At 43.8% G+C, this 22,711-nt stretch overlaps 3 protein-coding genes across 9 annotated transcripts in view; 2 read left to right on the top strand and 1 right to left on the bottom strand.

Annotated features, from left to right (window-relative positions):
* The window catches only part of FLVCR2 (FLVCR choline and putative heme transporter 2), a 47,241-nt gene extending 46,469 nt beyond the window's left edge, over window positions 1-772 (top strand). For both annotated transcript variants that reach the window (XM_083502569.1, XM_083502568.1), the window contains one exon: window positions 354-772. The gene's annotated coding sequence lies outside the window, so the exon portion shown is untranslated. The remainder of the gene's footprint in view (window positions 1-353) is intronic.
* Window positions 773-2,865: 2,093 nt separating this feature from the next.
* Window positions 2,866-11,427, bottom strand: ERG28 (ergosterol biosynthesis 28 homolog). Of its 2 annotated transcripts, none has more exons than XM_083503741.1 (5): window positions 11,309-11,427; window positions 10,325-10,481; window positions 8,124-8,214; window positions 4,968-5,086; window positions 2,866-4,702 (listed from the first exon to the last, which is right to left on the bottom strand). In XM_083503741.1, the coding sequence occupies exons 2-5, from the start codon at window positions 10,455-10,457 to the stop codon at window positions 4,623-4,625; spliced, it is 423 nt and encodes a 140-aa protein (XP_083359867.1). In that variant the 5' UTR covers window positions 10,458-10,481; window positions 11,309-11,427; the 3' UTR covers window positions 2,866-4,622. The 2 variants fall into 2 exon arrangements, with proteins under 2 accessions (XP_083359867.1, XP_083359868.1); XM_083503742.1 differs by having other exon boundaries at window positions 10,325-10,483; window positions 11,312-11,397.
* A 100-nt stretch (window positions 11,428-11,527) lies between these two features.
* TTLL5 (tubulin tyrosine ligase like 5) overlaps window positions 11,528-22,711 on the top strand; it is a 109,969-nt gene continuing 98,785 nt past the window's right edge. For 4 of the 5 annotated variants that reach the window (XM_083501149.1, XM_083501148.1, XM_083501151.1 and 1 more), the window contains exons 1-6: window positions 11,677-11,845; window positions 13,274-13,440; window positions 19,371-19,477; window positions 20,387-20,469; window positions 20,846-20,952; window positions 21,514-21,644. In XM_083501149.1, coding sequence (XP_083357275.1) covers window positions 13,364-13,440; window positions 19,371-19,477; window positions 20,387-20,469; window positions 20,846-20,952; window positions 21,514-21,644 — 505 coding nt within the window. In that variant the 5' untranslated portion in view covers window positions 11,677-11,845; window positions 13,274-13,363. Of the gene's footprint in view, window positions 11,846-13,273; window positions 13,441-19,370; window positions 19,478-20,386; window positions 20,470-20,845; window positions 20,953-21,513; window positions 21,645-22,711 lie in introns of all 5 variants that reach the window. The other variant, XM_083501150.1, reaches the window with a different exon arrangement.

Genomic DNA, 22,711 nt, shown 5'->3' with positions numbered 1-22,711 from the left:
TAGCGTGGGTTCTCAGCACCCGGGGCAAGGCAAGTAATTTGCGCCCCCTAACCCGTGGATTTTAGCACTCGAGTCTCTTCCGCGCCCCCCCAGATGTTGCGCCAGGTGCAGCAGGCCCCCCTGCACCCCCCACGCTACGCCACTGCTCCCACCACAAGTCTTCAGGACAGCCATCCGAAGGCTGGCGCGGGGAGAAGGTCTCTCCGCCCCACCGTCAGCCTTCGGAGGAGGTCCGAGGACAGTGGGGTTCCTTCTTCCTCGAGGGCCGGCCAAACGCGCCCCCCCAAATGTTGCACCCGGTGCGGCCGGCACCCCTGGCACCCCCCACACTACGCCACTGGCTCTTTGACTAGGATGTGTCCTGCTATTATTTGGAAAGCACTGTGTAACTATAAAAAATGTATTTTTGTGTGCATTAGCTACGTAGTGCTACCTCAAATACTGTTCTAAAACCAATGAGCATTTGATGGTTTTAGAACAAATGCACAACACTCTGCTCCCCGCCCCCATAGCACTTCTAAATTGGACAAGTATCCTTATAATTTAATCTCATTCACAACAAGGCCCCCAAACTCATCTGAGAGAGCCAAGGGAGTCCCAGGTTGAAATCTCTGCTTGGTCATGAAGCCTAATTCATGACCTTGGGTCCTCCATTCTCTGTTAAGTCCAACCTACCTCTCAGGGTTGTTGTTGTGAGGATAAAACAGGGAAGAGCATATCATGGAGCTCCTTGAAGGGTTGGATACAAATAAAATAAATGCGATGAAACTGATCTATTCACCCTCCTCTGTATCTCTGGGATCTCAGGGATTGTCCACAACTTTGTCTTTCCTATTTCCACTGAATGGTACTAAACTTGTAGCTTGATGGAGGTAAGTTGTATCTGCTAACTTCTTTGTTTGAGGTCTAGCTATTCATATCCAGGCAATGTATGGCCATTCTTCATAGAAACAGGGGAAGTTAGCGTTGAGGCTTTCACATTAATTGGAGGTAAGGAACCATAGATCCAACACCTGGCTTTGTATTATCCTCATTCAGGCCTGCCTACACACTCTCTTTGCATATACTGCTTCCATTTCCTTATCCAGGGAAATCTGTCTAGTGCTATAGCCTATCTGAAGAGGTAGGTTCTGGGACTGGCAGGCTCTTACACATGCATTTTTATTTTTTTTATGGTGAAGCATTAACTCTCCCAGCCCATGCAAACCCTGCCCCCCATGCTGCTCTTATCTTTTCTGGCTTATTGGCCAACAATCCAAAAGTGACCCATGAAGCTAATTCACTTGATTGCTTTGCTCATCACTTTTTGCAAGCTCGGGTGAACGTTAGAAGCAAATTGGTGAATGTTAGAAGCAAATTGCATAAAAGTCACTAGTGCACCCGTTTTCGAATAAATCTGTGGTGCAATAAGGTCAGTAGATAAATCTGTATCTCTGAATGGTCTGTGGTAGATTGGAATGGATTTCCAACTCCCTATTGTTGATAGTAGCACCAAAATCTCTCCCCCTCCCCCACCTTCCGCAGTTATACTGGGTAACTTTCTGGGTAACCAGAAGTGGATTTTTAAGCTCTTTTTTCAGTTCTGTTACTCAAAACAAACTGAACTTAATTCTAAGGGTATGTCACTAAAGGAACACTGAGGTCAGAGGGAAATGAAATGTAAAAAAACAATCTAATGTGTTGAAACTTGAACTTATGTAAATAATTACAGTGATTATTCACAGAACAGTATCGATGGTAACACAAAGATGCTGGTATTGGTCATGTAATTAGCACTTGAAATTAGCGAGCTAAAAACCCACTAACTTGCTTCAAGCCACACAAGTGATAAATGTTAACAACTTGCAAAATTACAATTAATTGGTTTCACGCTGGAGTCTTCCTTCAACATTTGTTTACAAATGATCCTTTAAGGCCAGTAACAGTGTCTGAGATGTTAAAATATTCACTGAACAGTTTCTGATTACTGCCCTTTCTAACGCCATTATTGTGTCTATTATTTTGGGTGTTGGGAGAAAGTAACATGGGGAGGTGCTCCTCTGTGAGTGGGTGCTTTGGGTTCAGAGTCTCTTAAATAACTAGTGCTCTGGCACTGTCTGGGAATGCCTGCGCTAGTCTTTCAAGTTCAAACAGTTAGGATACAGCAATGTTCTGATAGCATCATTCATGCTTGGGCTGACACCAAATGCCTTGTTTACTTAGCTATAAATGGATGCCTGATCCAGTGAGCTGATGCAGTTCAAAGGTGGCTATACCTGGCAAGAGGCCAAATCCCTTTCGTCTGTTTTCATAAAAGATTTTTAGAAACAAATACCACCCAAGCCAGATGCCTCAGTTAAGGATCCGAATTCTGTATGCTACAGCTGATTTCTAGCTCCATCCTGCCTCTCTGTGACCTACAATGGTATTTTCTACGTTTGTTCTGGCTTTTTTTGTTGCTGTTGTTGTTGCTTGGTTGGCTCACAGACATTCTCATATGTTCACCTATGAACTTTGGGGGCACTATATATACTTGATGCACCTTCCAGGTTTTGTTTTTTTCAGTTAGCCCCTTTTCTGTGCAATGAAACACATACAGTGCAATGTTGCATATGCTTAGAGTTTGGTCTAGTATCAATTCAGTGTACCGTCATCTTCTAGCAGCATGTTTAGCAGTTTTGCTCCAAGTTGGGCTACCTGGAATGCAACTTTCCAAGAGCTGTGCAGCCTCAAAAGATGCTGAGGGAAATGACCCCCATTCTGTATTACAATATTCCGTAAGTAAGTCAGATGTACTGCCTTGGGAGAGCTAAAATCTCGCCCTCCTTATGTTCCACCGTATGCTGAACAACCTAAGAGTAGCACATTAAATGATTAAGACCAGCATTACTATTTTCCAATTTTTATTTTCAGTTTCAGTAGCTTAGTATACTTATTTGCATTGCAAATTACTTCAGCTGGACTAAATACTGAGCAGCTGGACTAAATACTGAGCACCATTACCAACAAGATCAGAATCCCAATTTCACCTGTTAGCATGCACTTTAAAAAAAGGGAAAATCAACCCTTTAGCATTCGTTCACCACCCCGATTGAAAGGACAACTTAACTTACAAAGATCTGTTCAGCACCAAAATGAAAATGGGCCTGACCCTTTGATTAAATAGGTTAGTATCTCACCATCCTAAGATACCTAGAATGCAGGGGATATCACTCAGCCTGTGAAGGGGTCAGATGCCTCTGGGCATCTCTTTCACAAGTGTCTCTCCAAGGCATTTGCATAGCTGAGGCAGATGCTCCTGGAATTTTGGCACTCCGGGCCATTGCCTAGTTTGTCTCTAGGTTGGGCCGGCCCAGCACTAACCTATAACAAACCTATAAGAACGTAAAGAAGAGCCTGCTGGATCAGGCCAGTGGCCCATATAGTCCAGCATCCTGTTCTCACAGTGGCCCACCAGTCACCCGTGTGAAACCCACAAGCAGGATTTGGGAACAACAGCACTCTCTCCACGTATATGCTGTACTCTAGTAAAGAGAGGCGTATGTGTCCTCATCTTTGTGACTTCAGCAGCAGGCATTCCAGTTAATAAGACAACATTTTAGGAGGAGGTGACCTGGCCTTTTTTTTGTAGCAGCAGTGAGAATCCAATCTCTCTACTTGTCTCTTCAAGTCTCCTCTGTTCTACATGGCTCCTACTTCTATCACCCAAAAACTATGCAATACTATTTTTTTTTTAACTAGCTTGCTATGCCAAGCTTCTTTTCGAAGCCTGAGGTTTGGTCTAGCTCTTCTCATAAGGCAGTCAAGAACAGTACTATACAGATGTCGCCTGCTTACGCTTGAATTTAGTGTGCCAAATGGAGACTTGAAGGAAGTACACAGCTACCTTAGGAAGGAATGAGAGGACAGGTGAGGGGAATAGGGAGACATTATCTAGAACGACAGCCTGTTATGTTAAAGGGGAAATTGCCAAAGCAGATTCCCCAGAACCTAAAATGAAGAATACGAAAAGTCATGGTACCTCTTGCTAAGGAGACAGACAGACAGACAGGCAGACAAACAGACAGAAAATCTGATATCTCTCCTTTTCCCTACCAGATAAAAAGAAGCTGAAGTTCTGCACAATTTTTGCCTGTTTATTGAAAAACCATGCTTATGGACAAACACACAGCTACTATGTGCCATGATGACTTTGGTTTGGCCTCTTCCCACAATACCAGTCTCCACTGGATTTTGGGCAGCACTACGTTTCCCCTCCCCTGCAAAGGTGATGGGGGCAAGATATCTATAGCCCTCTCTTCCCTTCCCACCACCAGAACGGAGGATGCTTTAAGAATCATAGAGTTGGAAGGGATCCCCAAGGGTCATCTAGTCCAACCCCCTGCAATGCAGGAAGGCGCCCTCCACCAGGGAAACCCACACCCAGTTTAGAACAGCTCTTCAGGGCTCCGCGTCTGCCACTGGTCGCAGGTCAAGTACTGCCTGTTCAGATCAAAATCAACTGCAAACAAAAGAAAGGATGACTGAAGTCCCAAGAACGATCTGACCACTTGCAGGGTACAGGATGAGGAGGGAAAGTCAAGGAGGCAATGTGGTAGTAGACACTGGACGATGGCTGGGAGGCTGATAGGGGATCCGTAACTTCAGTTCCGTTTCTTGAGCTGCGATGTTGCTTCTACTTCAAGATATTGCAGCCCAATCAGCATACCCAGGATGGAGAAACCTGAGACAGGTGGAAAACGAGAGGAAGCAGAGGACATTGCTACCCCTTCTATATCTTTAGGAAGTGCTAGTTGCATTTGGTTACTAAAACCCCCATTTCAGCTCTGTTCGGTTATGAAGCTTACTTGCTGGCTTTGGCCATATCACTGTCACTTAGCCTGTCCAACCAACCCATCGCAGGGAAAGTTTGTGATCTTCTCAGGGGAAAAGCAGGCCACAGCTTTAACAAGCCAAGCACCAGGCAAAAAAGAATGGGCTCTACTTACTTGCCACCATTAGGGGTGCCAAGACACCGATTGTTGCAGCTGCTGTGCCATAAATAAACACTTCAGAGAGGAAGTGGCCGAGGGCAAGGAAGAAGGTCAAAAGTGTGATGTTATAGAGGCTGCCAGAGAGAACAAAAAAATGAGAATTATTACAGGCCACAGAAAGATGCCGACAAAGAAATTAAGAGTCAAGGAGTTAAAAAACACACAAAGCAAACACACTCACGTTTTTGCACTATGTCAGCGACAGCAAATATGATGATGCCTTCAAAATGCTGTTGGACTCCAACTCCCATGAGACCCCACCAGCATGGCCAGTGGTCAGGGATAATAGAAATTGGAGTCTAGGAACATCTGGAAAGCACCACACTGGCTATCTGGTAATACAGGTACATGCTAGACTGGCTTCTGCATTTCTTGGAAATGACAGAGCCTCTTTCGTTGCTCAAATGGCAATTCAGATGAGCTGGTTCAGTCCATCTTCCACCCACTAGTCACCACATGGGATATATGGCCTTCCCCAGGCTGATTAATATGATTAAGAGCATGGATGGCAAGGGGTGCACCAAGTTGTGGTAGCTGGTATTGCTTTGGTTAAAGCAAGATGGATAAAAATCAACTGGGATTTTTTTATTTTAAAAGTTTTGTTTTAAAAATTATAGTGACTTCGAGAATAACCAGGTTTGAAGTGACCCTCAATTTACCATCAAAATGTTGAAAACCTACACATACAGCACAACCCTTTATGTCTTCCCAGAAGTACATCCCACCAACCAACATTGCTCCCTCACCTGCATGGTAAAAAATTACTTTGGTATTATCTAAATCCCTCTTCTTATTAGGGCTAAATAGACATCACAACTGGAAAAGAACTGGGGACAGGTTTCAGCAAACAGACCGAGTGCCCATTCTCCTTTAAAAGTACACCTCACCTTGTCAAATGACACAGTACAAATAGCTCCCTCTCAGCATGCAGTTCCTTGCCACTCTGGGAAATGGGAGATGAAGCTGCCAACTTCGATGATAAAAAAAGAGCACTACTGTGGCTTTTCACACATTATTCCTGTCGAGCCAACAGAGTGGAAGGAGGGTGAGCTGGCTTGCATCTCTGGAACAGGCTCCTCAGCTAAACTCTGATCAGTTATGCTTGCGCAGAGGGTAATGGGACAGCATAGTGCTTTGAAGCCATGGAAGTATTACTAATGAATGAGGACGAAATGGCTACATTTTACTTTAAGTATGTTTGCAGCACTGGCAGTTTAAGAAAAGAATTGCAATCCAAAAACTTTGCCCTGTGAAACTTAATCTGTGCTTTCAAGTCCACATCTTTCTCTGTAAATAAGTGACATTTAAATTGTGTTTGCAAATGTATTATTTCAATCATGGTGATTTTAAATAAATATATGAAATAGAAACGAAAACCCTGGTATGTTTATATACTGTATGCCATTTGCTTTCCAGTCCTAGGCCATCAAGGTTGAAACCCCAGCTTGAGCCATGATGCTTACTGGGTAACCTTGGGCCACTCACAATCTTTCAGCCTAATCTTGTTGTGAGGATAAAATGTGGAGGAGAGAAATGTGTATGCCAGCTTGAGCTCTGTGGAGGAAAGGTTGATCTAGAAATGCAATAAATAAAGCAGACTGCACAACTAAAATCAAACTGCAAATTGTGTAAATGGCCAGTTTTCTGTAACTGAGGATGCTTTAACCAGGACTGGGATGATGGAGGGCAAGGGGTGAAAGGAGGAAGAATGGTCTTCATCCTGATGATTATAAACATGTCAGTCTTACTGATTTCAGTACAATTTAACTTTCTGGGAAGTGTGCTTCACTGTCACTTTGCTTCATCTGCCAGCGGAATAGGAAGGCAAAGGAAGGGAACCCTGTCAATGCAGATGAAAGAGTGATGAAAATGCAAGCAACAAGAGAAAGGGGTTTGTGGGGGTATATTTTTTAAAATGTCAAGATCAGGAGCAGGCAGTCTATTGCAGAGGACTGAAAGCTATTGTGGGTGAACTCAGAGCTGTGCTTCCTTATAGAGGTCCCATATGCCCAACTTGCTATTTTTATAAATCTCTCCAAGCAACTATCCAACCAGACTTCAAATGCTCCCACCTGTTTTTCTTTTATAAAAAGGTTACCAGCTTCAAAAGCTCTTTGCATTTATCCATCAACTGCTCCTTTAACAGTTTGTTATTTTTATCACAGGAAGCCTTCCACTGGCAGTTCAAGACCAAGACAGTAGACTGTTGTCCCACCTTAAGCCTCCTGCAGAGGCTCTCCTGACCTCTCAGACAAGCAAACTAGGTCTCTTAGCACACACAGTGCCAAGCTAATGCTGAAGTCAAGCCAAATAGAAACATAAGCTCAGCCCATTCATGCATATGGCTTTCTTGGAAATCACCGACACAAAATATAAGAATGGAATAGAAGTTCCAAAAACAACTTCCAACAGAAGATGACTGAAATTGTACTTGCGAGCTATCCAAATATCACCAAAAGATAGGGCGAATACCTAATTAGAGTGTTTCCACTTTTTATTCCAGACCTCTAAACAAACATGTGCTATAGAATAACTGCCTACATTTTGATTTTGCATCAGTATTATGCCAAACAGTCTTTCCTTCATGCCTGTGCAAATGAAGCATTTCAAGAAAATAACACTTGCTGTCTCAACTGCACAAGCTACTTGATAAAAGAGTTTAGGATAACCGGGAGGGAATCAGGCAGTGACACCATGAGGGTCTGCACCAGCCAGATTATTCCCTCCTCTCATATAACCAACACCATCAGCCACGTGAGAAGGAAAAGGAAGGGCACGGGGAGGGTTTTATTTTTAATTGCCGGTATAAGATGTGTAAAATTGTAAATCGGCTCTAGAGCCTTGGCAAAAAAAGGTGGTATAAGAACCAATAAATAAATAAACCATTGCCCTCCAGATAAGTGTTGGACTACAACTCCCATCTTCCCTGACCAATGGCCATGCTGGCTGGGTCTGATGGGAGGTGGAGTCCAACGACACTCGGAGGGCCACAGGTTACCAACCCCAGCTATAGGGGAATAGAAAAGTGTTACTGTGGCACCCAAGTGTGTACATGATTGGGAGGTGGGTAAGACAACACCCCCCACCCCCTTTAGCATTTATTTTACATACGTCTTGTTGCGGATATCAATGGCACAGTAGCAGCGAATTACAGAGGAGAGTAAGGTCCAAATGCCAAAGGTCCGAGCCTGGAGGCCATTTACTGTGTAGAGATAACAAATATAGAATTACTAGGGTCTGTCGCCTCCGCTAGCTCCGCTCACTAACCCCACTGACCCCTTTGTCCACCCCTCCTCCCTTTACACATGACCAACCTCTATGCTTGCTGACCCCTTACCCATCCCCTCACAGCCCCCTCCACAGTTCAGCCCATGCCCCTCTGCCCATTGCTCCTGCCAGCCCATGCCATCTTTTAAAGGAGGGGTCAAGGGCTTCGCAGAGCAGTTTGGCAAACTCCAAAGTGATGGCAGGCAGGTGGCCAAGGAAACGAAGCAGGCACTTCACCAAGCAGTTTAACAAACCACTCTGAAGCACCTGCCCTTCTCCATTAAGCCTTATTGCAGCCATGGTTACTGGTGGGAGGGGGACGACCATTTGGGAAGCGCTTTCCAAAATCACTCTGTGAAGCACATCCTCCCGTTTAAACAGCTGGCCTAGGCTGCCTGCCACCAAGTCGTCCACCTGCCTGCCATCATGGTGGAGTTGACAAAGGCAGCCACATGAACTGCAGCATAACAACCACACATTTTATGTATATATGGGCGGGGGGCAACTATCTTTTCAGATACTCTCCCAATCTAGGCAAAGCTAAGCAGTAGGTATGGATAGGGCTCAAGACTAATGGAGTTGGAAAGCGTCGTAGGGGTCAAGTTCTTTCCAAATGATGGAGTAATGCTACTATCAATACACAAGGGAGCAGGGAAAATGCTACTAGCAGTTAATTAAAACTACTCGTTTACTTGAAGTTTGGTTTACTGGTGCTTCAGCTGAAGACAGCAGGTCCCTGTCTCTGTACACATAAGAGTATATGGTTGTGTTTGGGGTGGAAGGACTAGTCTTAAAAAATGTAGATGAGCTATTCAGCTTTGGACAGGAACGCATGTATAGCTTTGAAGGGGACAATATTCTAGAAAAGGTGGCAGTGAATTCAAAATGGTGTGGAAGAGCTTCATAATGTGCCAGGCAGTGCTTCAATAGGTGCCTATGCCTCTATCATAAGGTCTATTCTGCATAAAAATACATCCATAATATTTGCACTTGCTGGGCCAAGAGATACTTTTTACTAACAATTCTGGTTAGTGGCTTGAATGCTGTTCAACAGTGATTGTCTGCAATGGGAACTTTTGCTGGGATGATGTCATCTGGGTGGTTGAGTGCCAGCAGCACAGTCTTTTCAGATGGACCATAATGTCTGGAAATGCCCAAAGCTCATAATATGGCAGGATTTGCTAGACTCTTCTTGTACCGTGAGTATAATTGTATTACATAAGTGTCTGAGATTGTATTTCTTAGATGGGGAAATATAGTGGATTGGCTGATTGTAGAATCAAAGGACATGTGGAACTGTGCGTTCACTTTGAAGCAAATAAGCCCATAAGGACCCATGGAAAATGCTCGTTTTAGTACTGCAGTAAATGCTTGAGACCACTCCAATGTGGATATGGAACTGCACTATCTTCTGCGATAATGCATTATGAGGTGGCAGAATATCACTACAGGTGAAAGGGAGATTAATGGAAAGGGCTTTAACTCAATGGCAGAGGACATGCATAGTATGCAAAAGGTCTCAGGTTCAAAGTCTGGCATCTCCAAATAGGGGTGGAAAATTCCTACGTCTGCAACCCAGAAGAACCACTGCCAGCAAGAGTAAAGAGTAAATAAGTGAACCAATGGATCAATTTGGTATAAAGCTGCACCTTATGTTCCTAAGGGCTGTCTGACACATTTGCAACTATGTGGTCTTATATTTATTTCACCACATACACATGCTCCAGAAAGCTATAATGGGCCCCTGCTCTCCATTTCATGTACAAATAGTGAAACAAACACAAGCCTCTTTTTTTTACACATCATTGAGGTTTTGGTATACCAAAGGTACGCAGAGCGTTTCACCTAAATTTGTAACACATTTAGCGGCCTTCAAGCTGTCACTGTTCAAGCAAAAATAGCACTAGCCACCTCTAGAAGTTTAAGTAAGCAGAAGGTGGGTTATTTTGAAATCTGAACAAAAATTTTCAGAGCTCAGGCAAGAAAACCCAGGATTAAGGTTCCAACATTTCTTGAGTGCAAAAATGACAACCTGTGCATCTTACCGAGGCTTGGTTTGCCAGTGTATAGTTTCTCGGAGAGGAAACTGTGATCTCTGAAGCTTTGCACTGTGTTCCCCATGGCAATAATGGACACCATAACTAGCCAGCTACGGAGTACATTCAGGAAACGGCTCATCTTGAAGTGTCAAAACACAATCTGCTAATGGGAACAAAGACAGAACCCAGAATTCACAATGCTTCCATGCATCATAATTCAGTCACCCTCCTTTAACTATGTCTGTAACCTTTCTTCCTAAAGTAGCGTAAAGGGGCTTCATAAGAATCACAGCAAGGGCCATAAGCTTATTTTATCATTCCCCTCCATCCAATTTGCCCTATACGATAGCATTCCATAATAATTACAAAGATGGAAATCTCACCCGCATCGTCCACAAAGCCACTGGCCTTTCTTCCAGATAGGACTGGTAGCTAGCTGTCTTTACTTTGATCCTCTGCATGCTGCCTTGAGGTTAAACCACAATGGACACGGCGGGGCTTATTTCACAGTAAATACTTTTAGAATTGGCTATTGGAGAGAGGATCAGTCTTGAGAAATCATTTTATGTTCAAAATCCTAATTTAATCTATAGCAGAGATAGCTGGCTGCCCAAGGGGGAAAAAGGGAGCACGAGGCACAGTTGGTTTTCCTATTAAGATGCTTAGCTTTGTGCCTATATAGCTATATCCAGTTTAGACGATTGCATTTAGGAATGATGATTTTAAAGGCTAACTCGCTTCTTTGCAGCCTTGTAGTTGGCCCTAGCATTAACCATTCTCGCCCCTCTCCCACGGAAGGGACCAACGTTTGTACCTACAACGTTTGTCATATTTAGGAATGCCCTCAACTCGCCCAAATTCAGTTCCCACGCTGCAATGCCACCTGCTCGCTTGCCTCCAAACCTACCCGCATCCACATCGCGCCTCTTCGTTATCCTCCACCCCCAAAATGCAACCCCACCCATCAATGGACACCCTACATCGCCTTACCTGGTCCTCAGCCGCAGCAGCTCTCCACCCTCCCTCAAGCTAGAGCAGCAGCAGCAAGCACCAGTCCCGCCTCCCCGCACTCTACGCAACGATTAGCGCACTGTTGGAGCTTGCCTTCCCCTGATTGGCCGCTACGCCCATAGCTAGACCTCTCCTCCGCGCCACATGGAAGGGTAAGCGACTGCGCCAATCACACGCGTGGAACCCTTCTGAGGCGCTGTGACGTTTTCATCAAAGGCGGGGTTAGAAGAACCGACGGCGCTACGGCCTCCTCGGTTCATTCTCTTTCTTTATTTTTTAAACAGAAGGAATCTTGCAAGACGCCATCTTAGCAGAGGCAGAGGTTCGAACGAACGGGCGAGTGTTCCTTTGTGCGCACGCGCTCGAGGAAGGAACCCGAGCGGGAGCCGAGAGGCGGCGCTTGCGCAGACGCGTCTTGGGCGAGGGAGGGAACGGTTGCCTGTTGGTTGTTGTAGTAACAGGAGAAGCGCCGGCGGGAGACGCGGCTACCGGGCCCGAAGGGAGATGAAGCAGCAGGTAGGGCGCTGGGGGAGCCCGGCAGTGACGGCGCTGGCAGCTGCAGAGCTTGCTTAGGCAGGCGGGTTGTGCTTGGGCGGCGGCAGCTTCTTCTCCCCCGCTCGACAGGAAGGACCGGGCGGGGGGCACAGGACCTGCCTTGGAACCGAGGGCGAGGGGCGCCTCTCGCCCCAACAGCCCCCTTTTGCCTAAATAGAGGGCCAGGCCAGGGCGGCCCGCCTGGCTGGCTGAGCAGCAAAGTTCGCGGAGTTCACATCGGTGATTCCCGAGGGCCACGTGCAGGACCGACTTTCCCCTCACACTTTCACCCCCCCCAACCCCCTACAGACCCCGTTTGAGGGGCAAATGCGTCCTGTGGGAACGGTGTGCGCTTCAAGTTGGGGCTGAGAGACGTCGCTATCCACTTGCAGTGTCTCCCCCCTCCCCTCGGTGTCCCTGCACCTCAATCCCTAGGGCTGCCTGATTAAAATTAAACATCTTATTTTGAGCAAACTCCGCAGTTTTGGGTTGCGGAGCGACGTTATCCCACTGTCGTGTGTATGGGGAGGGATTTGAGTTTCATTTTGAGGAAGGAACTGTAGGAAAGCTTGCCTCGGGCTGCCGGGGAAAGAGCCCCAAAAGTCACAGTAGGAGAGTGTGAACCGAATAAAAAGTTGATAAGGAAACGGTGCTGAGCTGAATCTGAGTTGAACTTCTGACAACCGGCAAGTTTTCAGCACAGGCGCCTCTCTCAGCTCTCCCCTTCCAGTCTATGGTATATTGTATAATCTTTCAAGACGGTAGATTAGAGCCGGTGAATTAGTGGGCGATATATGTCAACATGTCTGGGATAAGGATATATGTAACTGTCAGGTTGTGACTGGAGTGGATATTTTAAGTGTGGATTCCCATAGCGGTACAAGTAGTGTAACTCAACTCACCTGGAGGAGGAAGACAATCATAGTACAGCCTTCTGCCAGTTATTTATTCATTTAATATTATCAGGTATATTTATAAACCTCTGAGCATCAAGATAATGCCATGCACTATACAGAAATACAAATAAAATAAGTAAGAATAGATAAGCGTTCTCAAAATGGAGGAGGCACTGTTGCCATTTCTGCATGAAGCCCCTGTGAAAATATGGCTTAGATCAGTATTAAAGGTGGTCTGTTAGAGAGTTATTAATTATTCATATTGGTATCCTCCCCTTTCTCTAATAAGCTCAGGTTGGTGTATCATATTTTATCCACTCAGCAATATTGTGAAATAGTAACTTCGCTCATAAGCATTGCGGTTGAGGGGGATTATTACCTATGTTCTCGATAAACAGATTCAGCACTCTTGTCATGACACCACCCTGACTTTTTTTTTAAGGGAGGAAATAATGTTAGGGTACTCCATATCTGCAGTTTACTCAAAGCAGTCGTTTTATTGTTGTTGTTGTAGAAAACAGCACTGGTGGATAGGTTTACTGATTCTACGGGGGAAAGTTTGAGAGGCCACCGTTTCTGGGCTGTATGAAAACGTCCACAGGAAATGCCCGTTGGAATGGCTCGGGACTTGGAAGAAACAGATTCGTCCTCAGAGGAAGAGGAAGCGGTGGAAGGACCAGAGTGAGTTAACATGGTACCTGTATATGACATTGAAACTGTACATCTTGCATCTCATCATCCATACTTGGAAGATTATTTCTCGTTGTTAAAAGGGTGGGGGGTGTTGGTTGGTTACAATGCATGAAAGATCAGTTTTCAACTTGCACCTGAGTATTCTTTTAGAGCCTGAAAAGCTGTGTTCTGCAATTCTGGAGTCAGGAAGATGGAATAGTCATACATGAACATACAAAGCTGCGTTATACCAGATCAGACTGTTTGTCCATGTAGTCCAGTGTTCTCTACTCTGACTGACTGTGACTCTCCAAGGTCTTTCTTGCTCTCTGATCCTTTAACTGCATACAATAATAATAATAATAATTTTTATTTATACCCCGCCCTCCCCATCCAAAACCAGGCTCAGAGCCGCTAACATCAAATGTATAACACATTAACATAAAATCAGGCAATCAATTAAAATACATCCTAAAATCAGATCAAGATCAGAATAAAATCCAGTCAGATGGCAACCCTCAGATAAGGGTTGGGGACCTTAAATGCTCACCAGGCCCAACTGTTTGTGCTGAACTTATATGAGCCTATGAGAAAAATTGGGAGGCCACTTTCACGCACGTTCTTATGAAAGGGGAGAGGGAGTCAGACCCCAACCAAAGACCTGGCGGAACAGCTCCGTCTTGCAGGCCCTGCGGAAAGATGTCAAATCCCTCAGGGCCCTGGTCTCTTGTGACAGAGTGTTCCACCAGGCCAGGGCCAGTCTAATCTCCTTGAGGCTCAGGACTTCCAAGATGTTAGTATTTGCAGACCGTAAGGTCCTCCGTGGGGCATACCAGGAGAGGCGGTCCCGTAGATATGAGGGTCCTAGGCCATATAAGGCTTTAAAGGTTAAAACCAGCAGCTTAAACCTGATCCTGTACTCTGCCGGGAGCCAGTGAAGCTGGTATAGCACTGGATGAATGTGATTCTGTGTCAAGGACCCCATAAGGAGTCTCGCTGCGGCATTCTGCACCCACTGGAGTTTCTGGGTCAGCTTCAAGGGCGGCCTCACATAGAGTGAATTACAATAATCAAGCCTGGAGGTGACTGTTGCATGGATCACAGTGGCAAGATCAGTGCAAGAGAGGTAAGGGACCAAATGCTTAGCATGGCAGAGATGGAAAAATGCCGCCTTTGTTGTAGCTATAACCTGCACCTCCATAGAAAGGGCATTGTCAAAGATTACACCCAGACTCTTGACAGAAGGCGCTGGCACTAATTGCGCCCCTGCAAGAGATGGGAGTTGGCCCACCAGCCCCATGTCATCCCGACCCAGCCAAAGGGTCTTCGAAGAATTTAACTTCAACCGGCTCCCACGCAGCCATCCAGCCACAGCTTCCAAGCACTTGATCAGTGTGTCTGGGGCCAAGTCAGGATGGCCGCCCATCAACAGATAAAGTTGGGTGTCATCAGCATACTGGTGGCAACCGAAACCAAAACTCTAGACAAGCTGGGTGAGGGGGCATATAAAGATATTAAAAAGCATGGGGGGGAGAGGATTGCGCCCTGCGGCACGTCACACACCAAGTAGTGCCGTGACCACAACTCCTTCCCTAGTGCTACCCTCTGTCCCTGAACTGAAAGGAAAGAGCGCAGCCATTGTAGGACTGTGCCCTAAATCTCCACGTCGAAAAGGCGGGGGCTGGTAATCGACCATGTCAAAGGCTGCTGACAGATCTACAAGAATCAGCGGCCCTGACCCGCCTTGATCCAGCTGCCTACAGCGGTCATCTGTTAGGGTGGTCAGAACCATCTCGGTCCCATGACCAGGGCGAAAGCCGGACTGAAATGGATGGTGGGGACTGAACTTAGGATCTTCTGCATGCAAAGCACTTGCACTATCACTGAGTTATGGGTAGGATATAAATATTATTATTATTATTATTGTTACCATGAGGCAGAGTGAGACAGCTGCCTCAGGTGGCAGATTGGAGAGAGCTCTGTGTGTGTGCTATGCAAACCTTTCCCTCATCCACTAAACTAGGCCCCTTCCCTTAGGGTGCTGTGGAGGATGTTGAAATAAGATTAAATTGTTTGCTGAGCTACTGTATGTATAATAGACTCCTGGGAGGCAACTTTTCGCCCTTTGCAATATGCCTTTGGCTGGCTCTGGCTTCTTTCTGGATGGTTATCTTTAATTAGCACCAATTTTTATGATCTTGTTGTTGATCATCTTTAACAGATACTGCCATGACTTACTAATGGGTCCTTTGGTGGTTGCCCCCAACCCCCTCTCTTTCCCCAAGTCTTTTGGAGTGCATGGAGAACTCTGAAAGGTGGAGGTTATTCTCTCACCTGTGCTGTGGTTTGGAAAAAAAACTTTGTTGTTTCTTATCCAAAGTACAAGGCAAGTGAGATAAAACCCTGCTTGCTAGAGAGTGGGTAGTGATCTGTGCTCATCTGTATTCATGTTTAGAGAAGGTGAGAAGCATCAAGTGATTTCTTAGCTTCTCTAAATTGTTTGTACTTGAACATCCATCTAACCTGAGAGCCTGAGCAGCTCTGGATCTGTCAATGCTTGAAGGTAAATAGAAGATGATACTGAAATACAAGAGGTTTGGGAACCTTATCCTGTTTCATATGCTGTATATGTAGAGGTCTGAATCTTCTAAAATGTTAGTCCTGAGCCATAGAGAAATGGTACAATAGAGAAAAAACCTATTGCTAACTAGTCATGCTACTAGCATCAAGTGGCAGCAGTATCTATTCCTGAGTAATATGTATGACGCTTCTATTCCAGCTTGTTGCTATAAGATCATTTGCATAGTATTAAGAATTGAAAAATGGGACGCGGGTGGCGCTGTAGGTTAAACCACAGAGCCTAGGACTTGCTGATCAGAAGGTCGGCGGTTCGAATCCTCGCGACAGGGTGAGCTCCCGTTGCTCTGTCCCTGCTCCTGCCAACCTAGCAGTTTGAAAGCACATCAAAGTGCAAGTAGATAAATAGGTACCACTCTAGTGGGAAGGTAAACGGTATTTCTGTGCGCTGCTCTGGTTCGCCAGAAGCGGCTTAGTCATGCTGGCCACATGACCCAGAAGCTGTATGCTGGCTCCCTCAGCCAATAAAGCGAGATGAGCGCCGCAACCCCAGAGTCGGTCACGACTGGACCTAATGGTCAGGGGTCCCTTTACCTTTACCTTAAGAATTGAAAACTGCATTATTTTCTCTTCCCTCCCGGTTACTTTTTACTTTTGTAGTATGTTTATTGGATTGTTGGCCAGAGGGCAGGTATACTTGTTTTTAAATATCTGTAAAGTGTTTAGTAGACTGTAGGTGTTCTAGAAGTGATAATTAATAACTTGATCTGGTTACTTGAACAACCTTACTCTCTCAGCTGTCTTTTATTTGACTACTGATATACACTATGAACACTATTTTTTCTAAGGTTGCTATTTTAATTTATTTAAATAAGTCAGAGTTTTGCCTGCTGACTTGAAAGGGACATGGATCATACCTCAGATCGGATGGGAATGCCCATAACACATTTCTGGTATCCTCTCTCTCTCTCTCTCTCTCTCTCTCTCTCTCTCTCTCTGTGTGTGTGTGTGTGTGTTACATCCTGCTAGGGATTCTATGTATTCTTCTTATTGAGGCCCAAATCTTCCTTCCTTCCTTCTTGCAACCAAATCTGCTTTGGCAGGCATTTGCTTTTTTGTCTGAAATACCACACTGTGCACAGAATAGCATGGAATCAGTGCCACAGTTGTAGGGATCTCCAGTCTGCATGTCCAGACATCTTTCTCAGTATACTTCAAGCAATACTGAGCTGGTTGCAGTGCATAGATGTCTGGATTATTTTGCTGTCCTCCAGCATGTTATTCCAGGAAACTGAGGGTCATGAAGAGGGTGAGTGTTAGTGTCTGAGCTGTGGTGTCCTTAGTGTAAATCCTCAGAACAGGAATTAGCCTAAAGTACCTTCCTTCAGTCTCGGCTCTGTTCCCACTTACATAAGGTGTTAGAGTAGGCATGAAAAATATTTGACAACATCTTTGCTTGACCCAGCTCAGTGTTCAGGGTGAACAACCTGGGGCATCAGAGGACACAAAATTGTTCTTCATACTGACATAGTGATGTGGGATTCTAATAATCAAAAGAATCCTGTGTAAAAGAACTTAAGGGAAAGGAAGTGTACAACTGTATAATCACCTTCAGTGATTGACTCCTTGCACTTTATGCAGGTAGATAGAATTGTCCTAGACTTGGGCATGTGTTCACATGAAGGCAAATGGTTATTTTTGTGAAGGGTCTGTAATAGCTTATTTGCACTTGTAGGTCATATTGAAAATATGCTTGAGAGCTCTAGCTAAGCAGCATGCTGCATATAATAATTTGCATGCTCCATCTATAGGTGGAAAATATTTAATGTTGGTGGACATATTGTATATGCTGTGCACTACTTTTTTAAATTCTGAAATAATTAAATGTGGGGAGAGTGCTGAAATATTGATGTGCTGACAGCACTACATAGACTATCAAGCATTTTGGCTTCCTTCCTTGTGTAACATATGCTTGAATGGCCTGCTATCACATTTACAGTTTACAGCAGTGATGTGAGAGCTGGAAATCTCTTAAAAACAACAGTAAACTAAAGCTGCTGTTTTTAGGACTGTTAAGGCAGCAGCTGAAAAGTACACTCACCGTTTCAATACTGTAAATGCATTGCTTTGTATTTGTAGCAAGAAACATTCTTATTCTTGGTCTGCTTGTCAGTTTATGTACCTGTATAGTATACTCTTAAACAACAGCATGTTTTTCTTCATACTTTAACAAAGGCAAAAGTGCCTACTTGCAACTGAGTCCTTGTACATCCTAATTTTCCTTCCTGTTCCTTAATGGGAGTCTTGAACTAGCATGTGTTTTTGTATCATTTTGTTTTTGGGCAGAATAAAGCCATGTAGGAGATCTCTTAATTTACTGCACCCCACCTCCCAGTTTATATGTTATTTTGGAGAGAAAAGAGGTGAAACTGGTGTGAGGGGAATATCTAAGTGTTCCTCCTTTCTGTTTCTAACATGTCTTTTAGCACAGGGTAATACTGGAAGATGGGTATATAATGACTCCTATCTTACTAGAAACTTGTTGTGAAGTTTTTGGTGCATGCTGTATAGTTATCAGACCACCCAAATACCCAAATTTTATTTTTACGTAATAGAAATATTGATAAAACAAAAGCATTTTTGCATATGATGACTTGCTTAATTTATAAGTAAGAATTTCCTTCTACATTGCCACATGCTATACCCTGGCTTTTCTTCTTCCAACTCCACTTTTTCTTATTTTTCTGCGTTGCTACGCAACATTCTAGACTGAATTAAGCCCTTTGCTGTATGGTAACTGTACAAATGTCAACATCTCTGTGTTTGAGCTGAGATGTAACCTTAGTGTAGTAATGTGTTGCCATTTGACTTGCTGAGGTGTTGCCTAAGCATGGGTTGCCACGATACCTGGCCAGTTTATAATTTGAACTGCACGCAGAAAATGTAAGGGTTTGTCTTGGAATAATTCTTTGAACATTGTAGCCCAATCTAATGCTACATAAAATATCAAAATCATCTCTCTTTCCCTCATAAGCATTTTAATGCCTTGCTTTAAATGTTGGGTCAGAAAAAAGGAAAAGGAAAATTGCATTTGCCTCAATTGCTAAAGTTCAATGTATTATAAGTAAGAATGGGAGATAGCCAGATTTTAATGAGATGTGTATATTTTAGCTGTACGCTTCATCAATAAATGTTTGTCGTAAGAGTGTTAACTGCTGTTTTTATGTTTCTGAATCTTGAGGCTTATATTTTACTTTTAAGTAGTTTTAATCTACATAGGGATTGCTGTATGCAGGTATTCTGACTCTCTTCATAATTAGCATTTTCCTGTATATGTTCATAAATGTGTTTTGCCGTTTTAGGGAGCACCCATGCATCATGTGGACAGGTGGATTCAGAAGGATCCCAATCCTGGTATTTCATGCAGAAGCTATTCTAACCAAGGACAGTTACATCCGCTTGATTGGGGGTAAATGTGGTTTTATGCAACTCATTATCTCATCAAGAGTATATAAAATGAAATTACCTGTATTTTTCTTCTTGTCATATAAATAAATGAAATGGCTCTTGACATACTAGAGTTATGTGTTGCTTTGACTATAAATAAATAAATCAAAACAGTCAAGTTACAACCTTCTAAGTTCTTAAGAGAAGAATTTAAACATGCACTGAAAATGTCTGTTGAAAACAACAGGAGTTTAAAAGTGCTGAACATTGTTTGGAAGTCTAAAAAGTTCATAGGCTCGTTCTTGTGCAGCAGCAGTAAATTAACTGATTAAACAAACAGGTGGGAAAAAGAAAGAGGGAGGGAGGGAGGGCCAGGGTGAATTTTGTAATTTACCGTTATTGGTTTTGCTGCATCCCATTTAATAACAACAACAACAATAATAATAAGTAGTAGTGTAGGAATACAGTGGTACCTCGCAAGACGAATGCCTCGCAAGACAAAAAACTCGCAAGACGAAAGGGTTTTTTGTTTTTTGAGCTGCTTCACAAGACGATTTTCCCTATGGGCTTGCTTTGCAAGACGGAAACGTCTTGCAAGTTTGTTTCCTTTTTCTTAACACCGTTAATACAGTTGCGACTTGACTTCGAGGAGCAACTCATAGAATGCGGCGTGGCAGCCTTTTTTGAGGTTTTTAAAGACTTTGGTGGTTTTTGAAGCTTTTCCAAAACTTTCCTGACACCGTGCTTCGCAAGACGAAAAAAATCGCAAGACGAAAAAAATCGCGGAACGAATTAATTTCGTCTTGCGAGGCACCACTGTAATGGAATGTGTCAAGTTCCCTAACACTGTTTCCCTTTGGCAGCCTTTGGCAGCCAGTGAAATATAATGTGGCTGGGGTGGTGTTACTAATTTGTGATACTTTCTTCACAGAGCGCTATCGCTTGTCTTTTAAGATTGTGAGAACAGACAGTCGCCTGGTGCGGAGCATTTTGTCAGCTCATGGATTCCGTGAGGTATGTTCATCAGGACTTGTTAAATATGAAGAGACTGAAAGTCCAATTAAGTTTGCCTGCTCTTAGAGCCAAGAGACAGATATAGTTCAGAGCATGGAGTGTGCTAAGGTACAGCTGTTCAAACAAAAAGCATGACAAAGCGCACTCCTGCATTTGGTAGCTTGTCATATATACTGTTTCTAACATGATAACATTATAATGTACAATCCTTTTGTATAGTAAGATATTTTGAAACCTACTAATTGTATACATACCCGAAGAAACAAATCTTGTGGAGGTGGATTAATACTGGCTGTGTGAATTGTTTTTGTTTTGGAATCTAGTGTCTTGTTTGGTTGGTAATATACTTCCCCCCCAACTTCCTTGTCATGTTTAGGTACACCCAAGCAGCAATGAGTATAACCTTATGTGGACAGGATCCCATCTGAAACCCTACATTCTACGAACCCTCACAGATATTCAAAAGGTCAACCACTTTCCCAGGTAAGGGGATATGTGATGACTGCATAGAAATGCCTCTATAGAAGGGTGCAAATAAGCAGTGTGACTTGAATATGCACTATATTTTTCTTCAGTCTCTCTTATAGCTTATGTAGAAAATTGGGACAAATGAGATTTATAAATTCCCATCCCCAAAGTCCTCATGCTCAGTAAAACTTTCATAAAAACACTAATAAAATAGTTTTTAAATTAAAAAATAAAATAAAATCCCTTGCCATGAGATACTTGCTCAAAGAGTTGCCTATTATTGCTTAGAATTAATGGATCTCTAGGGAAATTGGAATGAGGAACCACCACCAAGAAATCTTTCTGTAAACTTGGTACATTCATACCATCCTTTAGAATGCTTTCAGTAGGAGAGAGTCAATAATCAGTTGGTGACTGCAGACCTTTATGTTGTGTTCAGACTGACAGTAGCAAGAGAGCAAGCTAGAATTCTGCAAGTTCCTTGTGCTCCTTGAAACTTGTGAGTGTTAAGGTAATTAATTTTCAAAGATCCTCACAAAGAGGCGACATCTGAAAACTGCATGTACATCTCTTCAGGTCTTACGAATTAACTCGAAAGGACAGATTGTACAAGAACATCATTCGCATGCAGCAAACCTATGGATTCAAAACCTTCCATGTGCTCCCTCAGACCTTCATTCTCCCTGCTGAATATCAAGAGTTTTGCTGTAAGTGACTGAATCTAAGTGACCAAGTATTAAGTAAAGTCGGGAAGTGTTTTTCTTTTTTCGTTTTATGACCTTCCTGGTGCTCCAGGAGACAAAATGTATGTCAGCTTTTGACACTGACACTCATAATATTTCAATGACTCCCCTAGGAAAAGTCCTCTCTTAACCCTTTGAATCCTTGCAGTGAAGGTCATTCATGCATTGGGAAAACCTGGGAAATAGATATTTAAATGTGGGACATCTCTGTTCCTCCATACTAAGGCACATGACTTGGAGTCCTAAGCCTTAATTTTTTTAAAAAATCAGCCATTTGACGGGGTGATTCCCGAGCTCTGTGCTTACTTTAGTCTGGTTTGCACATAGCCATAAGCCAAACCATGGCTTTTTGTGAATGAGCCAAGCATGCTGGTGCACAGGGAGAGAATTGTGTCTGCTTTGCTCCTCCCCTGCTGCTGTTGCAGTACTTTGACTTAGCGTTATGTCCAAACGGGGGTTCACAAAATTTGATCGGTAACCAAAGTTTGTACTTTGCTTACTGCTTATGGGTTGGGAGATAACAAACCACGAGCCTGGGTTTGGACATAGCTCTAAGGCAAACCATGGCTTGGGTGCTGGTAGTGCAGCAGGAGTGAAGCAGCACAAGTTTCCCTGTGCAGTGGCACACTTGATCCTTTAGGCATAAGTCACAGGGGAATGGCTGTAGCTCAGTGGTAGAGTATCCGTTTTGCATGGAGGAAGTCCCAGGTTCCACCTCTGGCATCTGCAGGTAGGGCTGGGAGAGAACCCTGTTGGAAATCCTGAAGAGCTGCTGCGGGTTAGGGTGGACAATACAGCTGTAGATGCACCAATGATCTCATTCAGACTAAGGTAGCTTTCTATGCTAAGTACAAACCAAGCAAGTGAATTTTCCAAATCCCATAATTGCTGTGTGTCGCTATCTGTGACCAAACTGAGTATAAAGTGAGGAGGAAAGATGCAGAATGAAAAGACACCTGTGGCAATTTTTAGCAGTTCATATAAAGACTGGCTAAAAGAGGCCCGTAAGTACTGCTGAAATTCCATTCAGT

The sequence above is a fragment of the Podarcis liolepis genome (genome assembly GCF_965112155.1).
Source record: "Podarcis liolepis genome assembly, chromosome: 1".
Taxonomy (NCBI): domain Eukaryota; kingdom Metazoa; phylum Chordata; class Lepidosauria; order Squamata; family Lacertidae; genus Podarcis; species Podarcis liolepis.
The sequence above is the reverse complement of the archived record's forward strand: the minus strand, read 5'-3'. Positions and strand labels throughout refer to the sequence as shown.

Excerpts from the sequence above, each read along its gene's own strand:
- ERG28 (XM_083503741.1), bottom strand. The coding sequence starts at position 10,457 with ATGAGCCGTTTCCTGAATGTACTCCGTAGCTGGCTAGTTATGGTGTCC. Across the intron at positions 8,215-10,324 it reads CACTGGCAAACCAAGCCTCG|TAAATGGCCTCCAGGCTCGG; the intron begins GTAAGATGCACA and ends ATCTCTACACAG. Across the intron at positions 4,703-4,967 it reads GGCACCCCTAATGGTGGCAA|GTTTCTCCATCCTGGGTATG; the intron begins GTAAGTAGAGCC and ends CACCTGTCTCAG.